Source organism: Schistocerca cancellata, chromosome 11, assembly GCF_023864275.1.
Source record: "Schistocerca cancellata isolate TAMUIC-IGC-003103 chromosome 11, iqSchCanc2.1, whole genome shotgun sequence".
In the NCBI taxonomy this organism is placed as follows: Eukaryota; Metazoa; Arthropoda; class Insecta; order Orthoptera; family Acrididae; genus Schistocerca; species Schistocerca cancellata.
Genome location: NC_064636.1, coordinates 60,350,122 through 60,363,708, shown reverse-complemented (window position 1 = coordinate 60,363,708; position 13,587 = coordinate 60,350,122). Strand labels below are relative to the sequence as shown.

Below are 13,587 nucleotides of genomic sequence, written 5' to 3'. Positions count from 1 at the left end.
ACGAGAAAATCAGATCAGATAACTTTTCCAAAGTGAATGAATGTGGATGGTTTGATTGAAAATGATTAATTGGTGTGTGGTAGAGGGTATTTGCTGTGGGGACATTACAAGCTCACAGTGTACGTGTGTGAACCGAAGAGCACCAGAATGAGTTTCTGTACTCCAATGACCACCAAAGTCCCTGGATTTACAGCTGATTCAGAATCTGTGGGACCACCTGGATCGGGCTGTTCACAGTACGGATCTTTGACTGAGAAACTCGGTGCTGCTGGCCACGCCGCTGGAGTCGGCACGGTCCTACGTCCCTGTCACTACTTTCCACAACCCCATCGACTCTCGGCTGCACGTTTCACAGCGATTGACGCTGCAGATAGTGATTATTTATGCTTTTGATAGATGGTCACATCAGTATGACTGGACTGTGTGTTTTTGCATAGAATAAATATTTGTGGTTGCGAAGATGCATATAACAGAAATTTCTGCGGATATTTAAGTAGTGGTGCCTAAGAACTAGGAATTTGAGTGGCTAAGTGATGTGAGTATAATTAACAGAATGTGTTTGGCAGCAAAAGAGAATGAAGATGGTGTGACGGAAGAACATGTCATCACACACACCGACGCACTGAAATCCTTCAATCTGTTACCAGAGTGTGCAGGACTAAATTGGTGACTGCAGAAATGTTTCAACTTTACTGAAATTCAGAACGTTGTTGGGGAAAAAAGCAAATGAAGAACAGAGGTGGTAGATATGTTGAATTATTTACCACAAGTATTTTTAAGTGTCATTTTCTATGTAAGTTGTCTGTAAATGCCTAACAGGGTGGGGGTTGTTCTGGAAAACGTGTAACTCTCAGGTAATTACATTTTACCCGGGAAAATCAGGGAAATCTCAGAGAATTTCAGTAATTCTGTAGAATCTTGTGGAATTCTGTGTTTTTAACCTATCATTGGAACTTAATTTTATTGAGCTTTATCAGTCATGAATTTTAAAATACTTAATTTCATAGTGTTAATTATTTCAATATTAGTCACTATAGATTATCAATGTTTATAAAAACTGCTGCTAAAGTATAGCGGAGAGTACAGAAAAGTCATTACTGTTAGCTGCTCATACCCCTCCCCACCTGTTACCGTTAACTTCTCAGGAGCCTTTTATGACATATTCTTCCCCCGCTTACAAGGAATTGTCAGAGAATATTTTTTTCCAAGTTTGAATTGCTACCCTGTCTAGACCAGGGCCTGTGGCATGCATAGTTGCGTGTTCTGTGTAGCAGTGTTGTCAGCACTCACTATTAGGTATGGTGGGAAGCAAAGGGTGTGTTTCAACTGCCGGTTCTGCACAGCCAGTGAGAGAGCAGTGTTTTGCAGCAGTAGACAAAGGAATATTGCAACAACGTCCACTGTCGTAACACAGACAGAAGAACTGTACAAACATTTTGAACACAGGTTAGTAATTTAATTCATCCTGAGCTGTTCGGTCTCAACCCAGCCACAGCCATAAAATTCATGACACATTCAGGATGAAGCGTATATTTGAGACAGCTGAATTAATACGCACTAAAGTAACTGCAACCTCATAATTCATGACATAATTGGAAAAAAGCAGTCAAATCTATGTGATGACAGAGATCATAAATTTAAGTTCTTCAAGTGAAACACACACATTCTAGTCTAATCTAGATCTCGTGTTAAGGTCAGTGTATCACCATGACCAGGATTTTTATAGTCTTCACATTTGTTGGTTTCACCAACTCACAACCAGTTTGTTCCATTCCAACCTAACCACACCCTCATAATTTGTGCCGTATTTGTAAAAAAAATAGCTAAATATTTGTGACAACAGCAAAGAGGAGAATGGTTTCAATTTTGGTGCTAGAAATTCATTGCCTGGTTTCTGGGCTCTCATCGATTACTGAAGGTATCGTCCCTTTGGCTATGCAAAACTGATGCGTTGCAAATCTGTGGACAGTAAAGAAACACTTATGTAACTGCCTCTGACCTTCTCTTATGTGGACTTTGATGTAAGATGTCAGTTTCTAGTGACGATGTGTAAATAATACAGTAGGCTTTGAAATATATCATGTTTTGTAGGTATAGTAAATAGTAGCTTTTCGATAATAACCCTCCTTGAGTTGTTATTAATCCTGATAGTTAGTAGCTTGCTGTAATTTTTTGAAGTAGGACAGCAAGTTTAGAGAACCGATACTGGTGCACTGTGCAGATCTATACAGATATTGCTGTATGTCTTGAACAAAGACTTATAAACCTGGAAATGTTGCCTTCATAAATTGCATTACAAGGAATTTATGAAGTTGCTAATCTCACAATAGGTTATTAATTAACTTTGTTGATGAAACTCCCTGGCAGATTCCAACTTGTTTGGATAGCTCAGTTGGTAAAGCACCTCCCTGCATAAGGCAGAGGATACAGTTTTGATTCCTGACCCAGCACACAGTTTTAATTTACTTTTTATTTTACACTTCTACTTCCATAGGACCAAATTGAGGAGCAAATCTCAGAGATCATGGAACATGTCAGTACATGAAATTACAAAATTAAAGTAATGACAGATAAAAGAAAATGTTTATGAATACAAAAAAGACAAGCTATATGTTTAAGTAAATGCAATCGACAATATAATATAGGAATCAGCTTAATTTTTCAAGGAACTCTTTGACAGAATAGAAGGGGTGACCCATGAGCAAACTCTTTAGTTTCAGTTTGAAAGCATGTGGATTACTGCTAAGGTTTTTGAATTCTTGTGGTAGCTTATTGTAAATGGATGCAGCAGTATACTGCGCACCTTTCTGCACAAGAATTGAGGAAGTGCGATCCAAATGCGTATTGGATTTCTGCCTTGTATTAAATGAGTGAAAGCTGCTAATTATTGGGAATAAGCTGATACTGTTAATAGGAAACAAGTAAAGAATATATATATTGAGAGGCCAATGTCAGAATAACCAGACTAGTGAACAGGGATTGACAAGAGATTTGTGAACATACACCACTAACTGCCCAAACAGCCCGTTTATGAGCTAAAAATATCTTTGGAGAATGGGAAGTGTTACCCCAAAATTGGTAACATATGAGATAAGCAAATAAAGATGAACAAAGTAGACTAATTTTCGTATTGAATGATCACTTCCTTCAGATACAGTTCCAATAGTAAAAATGTCAGCATTAAGTCTTTGAACAAGATCCTGAATGTGGGCTTTCCTTGATAGTTTACTGTCTATCTGAACACCTAGAAATTTGAAATGTTCAGTGTCACGAATCATGTACCCATTCTGTGAAATTAAAGGAGAGATTTTGTTGAATTGTGTGTTAGAAACTGTAAAAATTGAGTCTTTTGTGATTTGTCGTTAGTATATTTTCTACAAGCCGTAAACTTCTGTCATAAGTGCACTATTTAAAACCGGGCCAGTGTTGCACACAACATCCTTCACTACGAAGCTAGTGTCTTCAGCAAACAGATATATTTTAGATTCTCCTGTAATACTAGAGGGCATAGTATTTATATAAATAAGGAAAGGAGTGACCCCCACATTGATCCATAGGGCACCCCCCCCCCCCTCCCCTACACCCCCCCCCCCTACACACACACACACACACACACACACACACACACACACACACACACACACACACTCTCTCTCTCTCTCTCTCTCTCTCTCTCTCTCTCTCTCCGCCCCATTTTACCATGTCCCACTCAGATCCCACATCACAAGCCATTCTCAACACTGTGAATAATGACCTCCTGCTGTTTGTTGCTAAAGTAAGAGGTGAACCAATTATGAGCTCCTCCCCGTATTCTTTAATGGTCCAACATCTGGAGCAGTATTTTGTGACCAACACAATCAAATGCCTTAGTTGAATCAAAAAATATGCCTAGCATTTGAAAACTTTTGTCTAATCCACCCAGTACCTCATAGTGAAAAGAGAAGAATTCTAAATCCAAACTGTACATTTGATTGCAAATTGTGTGATATAAAATGATTAATTATCCTTATATACACAGCCTTTTCAATAACTTTAGCAAACACTGACGGCATAGAAACAGGTCTAAAATTGTTATGTTATCCCTTCCTCCCCTTCTCCCCTTTTATAAAGTGGCATTACTACTGAGTACTTTAATTGTTCATGAAACAGACCATTCTTAAAGGAAAAATTACAAATATGTCCAAGTGTATGACCAACATGTGCAGTACTTTAATATCTTTCTAGGCACTCCATCATATCCATGAGAGTCCTTAGTCTTCAGGGATTTAATTATTGATTCAGTATCACAGACAGGTATTTCAGATATCAGTCTTGGAAACGTATTTTCCAAGAGAGTTACATGATTCCCTGCAGAATGTTTTTATTTAATTCACCAGCAGTGCTCAAAAAACGATTATTGAATACTGTACATATTCTGACTTATCAGTAACGGAAATAGATTTATTGCTAACTGACTTTATATTGTTGACCTTGTGGTATTGACCAGACACTTCCTTCACGACTGACCATGTGGTTTTAATTTTATCCTGTGAATTAGCCATTCTGGTATTGACCAGACACTTCCTTCACGACTGACCATGTGGTTTTAATTTTATCCTGTGAATTAGCCATTCTATTTGCATACCACTTAATCTTTTGCCTTCCTAATAACATTTTTGAGCACCTTACAGTACTTGTAATGGGCTAATGTAGCTTTTTATGACTTCTTCTAACATTTTGATAGAATTCCCCACTTTTTTCTACATGATATCCCCATCCTGCTAGTTAGCCGCCCACACTGCCTTTTGCTACTATTACGCTGTTTAGAACATTCAAATTGAAAGCAACTTTCAAAGGGCATGTTAAGTGTGTTAAAGAATGCATTATATTTGTCATCTATGCTAGCCATTCTTGTTTCTTAACGGGGTTTAAAAAACTCTCTGTTGCTGTTGGATTACCTTTCCTGCATAGTTGGTAATTATATGAGACATTTGTTTGGTCTTGTAGTGTTAAAATTTGTGCTTCATGGTCGGAAAGACCATTCACCCATTTACTAAAAGAATGTCCATCTAATAATGAAGAATGAATAAAAATATTGTCTGTGGCTGTGCTACTGTTCCCTTGCAGCTTAGTTGGAGAAAAGTCTGCATCACATCATATGAGTTGCGAGATCTAGCAACATCCTTTTCCTTGGGCAGTCACATACAAGATTAATGTTGAAGTTACCGCATATAACTAATTTTTGGTACTCCCTATAAAGTGAATCAAGAATCCTCTGTAGCTTGAGTAAATGCTCTGAAGTCGTAGTTAGGGGTTAGGGGACATATAAACAACAACAATTAGAAGTTTAGTTTCACTAAATTCAACTGACCCTGCACAACATTCAAATACCTGTTCAGTGCAGTGCCATGATAAGTCTATGGACTCAAATGGAATACTACTTTTTACATATATGCCCCCCACCCCCTCCACAAAGAACTCCTTGAAAAACAGCCATCTAATCTCTATTGTGGTAAAGGAAGCCTCTGAATTGTCGAACTATTGAAGTGGTGCTCTGATATAGCAAAAATGTCAGATTCAACATCTATAAGCAGTTCACTGACTTTATTTCTAATACTTTTTATTTTTTAATGAAATATCTTAATTCCTTCTCTACTTGGATACCTGACCTCCTCTGAAGATGATTCCTTTGTTAGAGGGACTTCCTTTAAGCAGGTATACCGATCGGCTGACTACAGTCTAACAAAGGTGCAACTCTAATACCGACTACCACAGGAATTTTTCCACAAGTGATCCCACCACCACTCACCACACTGTCACCTATAAGGTTTGCGAGGTTCCCTTTCCATACCTATTGAGGTGCAGGCCACGCCTAGTGAAATCCACTCTCTTGATATTCTCAACAGACATCACTGCAATGTGACCCGTGCCCTCTGCCATCAGTGTCTTCTCCAGCCCCATGTTAACACGTGTAACAGCAACATTAAGGTGAGGCCAATCATGACCCTGAAACAGTTGCACAAAGTGCACATTAGTGCCACCAGTTTGAGTAGATATCTTTACCAGGTCACCACTTACATCATGTTCCTTGTCCCTATCAAGGCTATACCATCCTCCACCCACAATCACTACCTTATCCTCTTTTGTAAAATTCCTACATAACTCCCCTGTACTGTCAGTCATGTGAGCCAACTGTGCACTATGCTTCACAATGCTGGTGGCCTGGTACTCACTCCCCATTCCCCAACACTTCCTGCAACTGCTGGCCCACACCTCTACCGTGTGATTTACCTAGCAGCAGAACCTTCTTCTTTCTGTTAGAATTTGTGACTGACTTAGGTGCCATACCTCTGAGTGCTGCTGCATGCTTCCCACGCTTACATCTACAAGAGGCTCCTCTCCACTCAGCTCTGACAGTTGGTCATATCTATTGCATATCCACAATGTACAGCTATCTGAATAGCACGTCCTCCTAGGTGCCTTCTTACCAACAGCCAGTTACACTTTCCCCAGCACCCTTCACCTTCCTCAACCCATCTAGTTCCTCCTTTCTGTCTTGTAACTGCACTTGAAGGGCACAGATCTTATGCTCCTGCTCCTCTACCAACTTATTTCTACGTCAGATTCTGTATTCCCGGGAGAGTATCTTGCAAGAATGCCCACTGGCTTCTCCACTGCATTCCTCCCACCCGCCCCCTTCAAGAAAATACCTTGAACAAATCCCACACCGTAACCCACTACTCACAAATCTATGACAAAGCCCACACTTCTCACTCACGTTAAAATCTTAACAGTTACTGAAAAAAGTACCTAAGTTCAGTTACAACAGTAGAACTAGTTAAGGAACTAACAATAGTGGTCTCAAAATTCTCTCTCTTCTAAGAAATCAATAACTTCCATCAGTACTACTAAATCACAACTAATACCACCAAAACTTCACACAATTTTGTAGCTAAAACAAAAAATGGAAGGGGCTACTGGAACATTCAATAAATTAAAACTATGAATGAAAATTTTACTGAAATGTTTCACTAGAAACCATAAAAAAGTCAGCTGAAAACTACTGCCAGGAAGTTTTCATATCACACTCCATTGCAGAACCAAAATTCATTCTGGGACCATTGTTGAGTTTTGATAATACACAATGATTTTACAGCTACGTGAAGAGTTGTACCGAATGAAGTCATTGAAATTAGTTTGTGCATGTTCTAGGCATGAATCAAGTAACTGTGCTGAACTTCTTTATAGAAATATACGCAGAAAATTATTTCAGTTACTGTAATGTGGGTTGCTACTTATTGAGGTATGCGATACTTTCATTGTGAGACTGGGGAATCTGAATTTATTGAGCTGTTTGACGTTTTATATGAAAAATCCACATACCCATGTCTTGATGTATTTACAATATTTGAAGTTTTAAGTGAGACATCTATATAACTGTGTCTTTTACATTTTTAATGCTGTAACACTTCTCAGTTTCTTTTTACCCCTTTCTAATTTCAGATACCTGCCTGCTTAGCTGTGAATGGAAGTTCCATCAATGGCGAAGAAGAAGAAGCCAAACTGTTAGAGGTGGTGGAAAAGGTATTTTTCTGAAATCTGACTCTTAATGTCAACTAAGTTACTCCAGTTGCCATGGCATCTCTATGGAGAGTCTGTTTCATATTATGAAGACTATCCACAAAGCAACCTCTGTTTGACTGTAAATAACATACTGTAATAGTTATACCAAACTTTTTAGAAGAATCTCAAATTTACCAGCTCCCTTAATGAGTTGAAAAACAGTCTATTCACAATGTGACAGCATATCACTTGAAGCAAAGTATGGGTTCAGGGCTGATGTTCAAATACGTCCCGTTTCTGCTGATTCAAAAATTTTTGTGTTCGCCGCCCCAACACCATTATCTGCTATTTTACATCTGTGTTAGCATAGAAAACTTACCTTTCATCATTGGTGACAATGTCATTCAGTAAATTAATGTTGCATCTGAATGAACACCAGTTATGCACAGAGATTTATGAATCTGGCAAAGGACTTCAGGTACCCAATAAAAACAGAACTTGGGGATTCCCTAATTGTTTGGTAGCCATTTTGTGCAATACACTCAGAATTCTGCATAACAATTGAGATGTTGTGTAACACTGGTTTTATATGGATTTATTTGTTATTTGACAACTACAAGATAACACAACTTTCTGTCATTGTCAAAATTTGTCCTCCACCTGTCGTGTACATGAAACCATTGGTATACAGCACATTCACTTGTCACATTTGATCTGTCTACAGAGGATTTTGACTTTCTCTGGAAAATGTGGGAAATTAGTCATTTATTACAAATCATTTTGAAATTCTGCTTCGGAAACAATTAGTTGGGTAAGGAACAGTGAAGAAGGGCATTGAGATGTTGTAATGTTGTTTTATCACAGCTAATTCCAGCATGCTACCCAGATGTCAGGAATCTTAGTTTTTGTTCATTATTTATTGTATGATTGCATCTCTTGCCTCTGAGAATTTGTCATGGAGTTATGTATTTGTCGTTCACAAAAGAGCAAAAGTAGATTTTAATTTTATTAAAAGTCTAAATAAGGTAGATATCTGATCATGTGTTTCGCAGATCAGCACTGAATGTTCAGTCTTCAGTTCTTTTCCAGTAGTTTCAATACTAGGAGGTATTTTTGGCAACTTTCGTGCAGTGTTGGGCCACAAATTAATAGTGTGAAGAATGTCAGGTTTTCAACACGATGTGACATGTTATTGTTATCAAAACTTACTGACAATAGTTTGCAGCATTTTTATACAAAAAATTATTAAATGTTTGATGTTATTGGACAGTGTGACATGTTGGTAATAAAGAAATTTCCAGGAGTGTCAAGACCTTAACACTTTAGGAATTGTTGTTAAAACTTTAAATCTTGGCTGAACTTGGAATCTGTATTACTAAATTGGTAACCCAGTTCATGGTGCACATTCTCAGTTTGAGGTTGCCTATCTAATGGTGTCCAGGGGCAACAAAAATTTGATTCTTAATATTTCATGTAATTACAATTGACCAAATTCAAAATGCTTGCCATTCAAAATGCTCTATTCATTAAGAGGTATAATCCTGTAGTAAATATTGAACACAGTAAGACAAGTAGACGATCACATGTTCCGAGTCAGACTTTAGTCGTACTGTATTGGAGAATAAGATCACTTGCAACTTCCAATAAACCATATCTCGCTGACATGCACGCCCCCTCACGCTCCTGACTTCTCTTTCTGCAAAATAATGAGAGGACAAAAGTTAATTTTGTCTGTTTGTGCAATAAAACTTCAATATCAGTCATGATGTTTCAAATTTTTACTTCTTTACTATGGACTGTATTTGCAATGCTTTTTGCCGTTAGTATCGACTTACTCCACTGAGTATACCCGCAATCTTGTATAATTCTAAGACACACAGTTCAGGAGAGACATTGAGATGTGAGAAAAACTAGCTTTTGTTTAAAATGTAGTGCAAATCAGCCACACTGTACTCGTCCAGTGTGTGATAATGAGAGTATTTAGTTACTTCCGATAACTTCTAATATAATTTTGAACCTTTTCTAAACATCGTTTGTTTACTTGCTCGACATAAAATAAGTAACTCATTACTTCATTTGTAAAGTAATCAGCCATGTTAAGCTGTTTGTACAAGGTAGTTCGATTCTTTAAAGAAACACGCTTTACTAGGGATCACTAACAGGTGATATGGAAAACTTAAATTTCTTTTGTGGCCATGAAAACTAGTTCCTTTACAAAGGACACCCAGGAGAAATGCCACAATTTAAGCATCGTATCCCTATCCCTGATGTTATTCAATCTGTATATTGAGCAAGAAGTAAAGGAAACAAAAGAAAAATTCAGAGAAGGAATTAAAATTCATGGAGAAGAAATAAAAACTTTGAGGTTCGCCGATGACATTGTAATTCTGTCAGAGACAGCAAAGGACTTGGAAGAGCAGTTGAACGGAATGGATGGTGTCTTGAAAGGAGGATATAAGATGAACATCAACAAAAGCAAAACGAGGATAATGGAATGTAGTCGAATTAAATTAGGTGATGCTGCGGGAATTAGATTAGGAAATGAGACATTATAGTAGTAAATGAGTTTTGCTATTTGGGGAGCAAAATAACTGATGATGGTCGAAGTAGAGAGGATATAAAATGTAGACTGACAATGGCAAGGAAAGCGTTTCTGAAGAAGGGGAAATTTGTTAACATCGAGTATAGATTTAAGTGTCAGGAAGTCGTTTCTGAAAGTATTTGTATGGAGGGTGGCCATGTATGGAATTGAAACGTGGACAATAAATAGTTTAGACAAGAAGAGAATAGAAGCTTTTGAAATGTGGTGCTACAGAAGAATGCTGCAGATTAGATGGGTAGATCACATAACTAATGAGGAGGTATTGAATAGAATTGGAGATATGAGAAATTTGTGGTACAACTTGACTAGAGGATGGGATAGGTTGGTAGGGCATATTCTGAGGCATCAAGGGATCACCAATTTAGTTTTGGAGTGCAGCGTGGAGACAAAGAGATGAATACACTAAACAGATTGAGAAGGATGTAGGTTGCAGTAGGTACTGGGAGATGATGATGCTTGCACAGGATAGAGTAGCATGGAGAGCTGCATCAAACCAGTCTCTGGACTGAAGACCGCAACAACATCCCTAAAAGATAATGAAATAAGTATTGTTGTCAGTGGTGTTGAGAAACAGCTGAAATCATTAAATTTTAACATAGATTCAGAGCCCCATGGAATCCCTGTAAGATTCTGTCCTGAATTTGCAGTTGAGTTAGTCCCTCTTTTAACTACAATCTATCGTAGGTCCCTTGAACAAAAAACCGTGCCCAGTTGTTAAAAAAAGGCACAGGTTACATCCTTCTACTAGAAAAGTAGTAGAAGTGATCCACAAATCTATATTCCAATATATTTGGCATTGATTTGTTGTTGTATCTTAGAACATGTTGTGAGCCCAAACATAATGAGGTATCTTGAACAAAATTACCTCCTCAATTCCAAAAAGCATAATTCCGAAAACATTGATCACATTTTTCTCACATGGCGTACTGAAAGCTTTGGCTCAAGGCAGCCAGGTAGATGCAGTATTTCTTGATTTTCAAAAAGCATTGTGTAGCAACCCTTGCTGTTCATATTGTATATTAATGACCTTGCAGACAATAGTACAATCAGGATTTTTTTGGGTGATGCAGTTATCTGTAATGAAATACTGTCTGAGAGAAGCTGCATAAATATTCAATAAGTTCTTGATAATATTTCAACATGGTGCAGAGATTGGCAACTTACTCTAAATGTTCATAAATGTAAAACTTGACACTTCCCAAACAAAAAAAGTAGTATCCTATGAATATAATATTAGTGAATCACTGTTGGAATCAGCCAACTCATACAAATACCTGGGGGTAAAATGTTGTAGGGATGTGAAATGGAATGATCACATAGGTTCAGTCATGGGTAAAGCAGGTGGTAGACATCAATTTATTGGTAGAATACTGGTGAAGTGCAATCAGTGTACAAAGGAGATTGCTTACAAATCAGTCATATGACCGGTTCCTGAAACTTGCACAAGTGTACGGCACTTGAACGTAATAGGACTAACAGAGAATATTGAACATATACAGAGAATGGCAGCACAAGTGGTCATAGGTTTGTTTAATATGTGGGAGAATGTAACAGAGATTCTGAACATGCTGAACTGAAATATTCTTAAAGATAGATGTAAACTGTCTGGAGAAAGTGTGTTAGTAAAGTTCCCCCTGGGGGCGGAGCTCACGGTTCTTTTATGAGTTTGTGTTTGATGCACACAGTGCTCTGAGCTATTACAGTCCATTCTTCCTTCCCGACTGTATTTCCTTCACCGTGCCCTTCCCTCCCTATCCCCACTTCTTTCCTGCTTCCCCATCCTTCCCCTCTTTCCGTGTTCTGATTTATGTCGACCTGGCTATCATCTTGGTTCCCTGTATTGCTTCCAGTTCAGTTTAATCCAGCCTGTTCTCTTTCATCCTTTTTGCCATTTAGATCACCGATTGGTGTTTGACCTCCATTTCTACATTTTCTGTTTTTTTGTGTAAACCCTTTGGGGGAAGAACTCCCTCCCAAACATCTACATTGTGGATTCCTCTTCCTCCTTCCTTCCTCTCTTCCTTTGCTGCCGTAGCCCCCCCTCCACCTTACTGGGTCACCAGCACGTGTAGCCGCTGTGTGTGGTGGGGCTGGTATGCACCCATCTGGCTGAGCTCACCTAACAATGCAGGGACCCCACTACTGATACCTGAGCTGTCCCCTTTCCATTTTTTGCAAGAAGTTGTTGCTTGAGCATAGGAACTTGGGGCAATGGCTGCTGTGCCAGGTGGCCCTAGTTATAGCTGAGTGGCACCCATGGGGAGAGTCCCTGATTGGGTGGTATCAGCATGGACACTTGGCACCTGAAGTGTATCGAGGTGCAAAATATCTGGCCATTCTCAAATGGCTGTCTCTTCAAATGTTAAAGGATCATAGAATTCTGTTTGGTATGACCCGGCAGCCTTCCCTTCCCTGGCTACACCCAGGGAATAGGTTCAGGCTTGCTGTCTTGGGATGAAACACTTTCCCTGATACCTCGTCTGTACTAGGATGGACAGGGACACATTCACTGCCACAAAGAGGACAAGTTCGATGAAGTGGAGTCTCTCTGCAAGATGCGGTTGGGCTCCTTGTTGATCAAAACTTCTTCTGCTGCCCAATCTGCAGCTCTTCATGCTTGTGATTGTCTTGGCAATGTCACAGTCTATTACCTCTCACCAGTTTCTGAATGTGGTCCAGGGAGTGATTTTTCATAGGGACCTCATCCTGCAAACTGATGAAGAATGCAGGGCAATCTGGAGCTACATGGTGTCAATTTTGTTCAATGTGTGCAGAAGAGTCGTAAAGACAAGCGCACTGATGCTGGTGCCTTCATTCTGGCTCTCAAGGAAGATACCCTCCCAGAGAAGATAAAGGTTATGAGAAGCTGTACGTCCCACCACCCACGAGGTGTTTTCGGTGCTTGCGTTTTGGGCATATGTCTTCCCGCTGGATGGTGGACCCTCTTTGTGGTAACTGTGAATACCCCTCCATGAAGGAAGCCCCTGTGTTTCAAAACCTGTGTGTGTCAGTTGTCATGAGTGCCACTCTCCTCGGTCACCAGACTGCCCGGCTTACTAGAGAGAAAAGAAGATCCAAGAGTGCAAGTCCCTGGATCGTCTATGTTATCCTGAGACTTGCCAAAAAATATATTACTTGACTCCATCGAGCGTCTTTGAGGAGCTTTTGCCCCTGTTGCATCCTTTCCCATTCCTACAGCACATGTATGGGATAACACCCAGACAGTGAACTTACAATATTTCTGATTGGCTGTGTCACTTGAGAACCGCTAAACGTACCTCGTGAACCGGGGCGCTCAAGGATGCAACAGTGTGGTCTATATATGTAATGATTTTTGTAAGAAGGTCTCAGTCTTCGTGCAGCTGCTTGAGCAACATCATTGGACTGCTCACACAGAAGATGCCACAATATTACAGGAGGAGAAGACGTACCCGCCCAACAGT

The 13,587-nt window shown here is 39.2% G+C and overlaps 1 protein-coding gene across 1 annotated transcript in view; it reads left to right on the top strand.

Annotated features, from left to right (window-relative positions):
- Positions 1–13,587, top strand: part of LOC126108895 (uncharacterized) — a 58,972-nt gene that overhangs the window by 18,795 nt on the left and 26,590 nt on the right. The window contains exon 2 of the mRNA XM_049914263.1: positions 7,483–7,563. Within this exon, the coding sequence (XP_049770220.1) occupies positions 7,483–7,563 (81 nt within the window). The remainder of the gene's footprint in view (positions 1–7,482; positions 7,564–13,587) is intronic.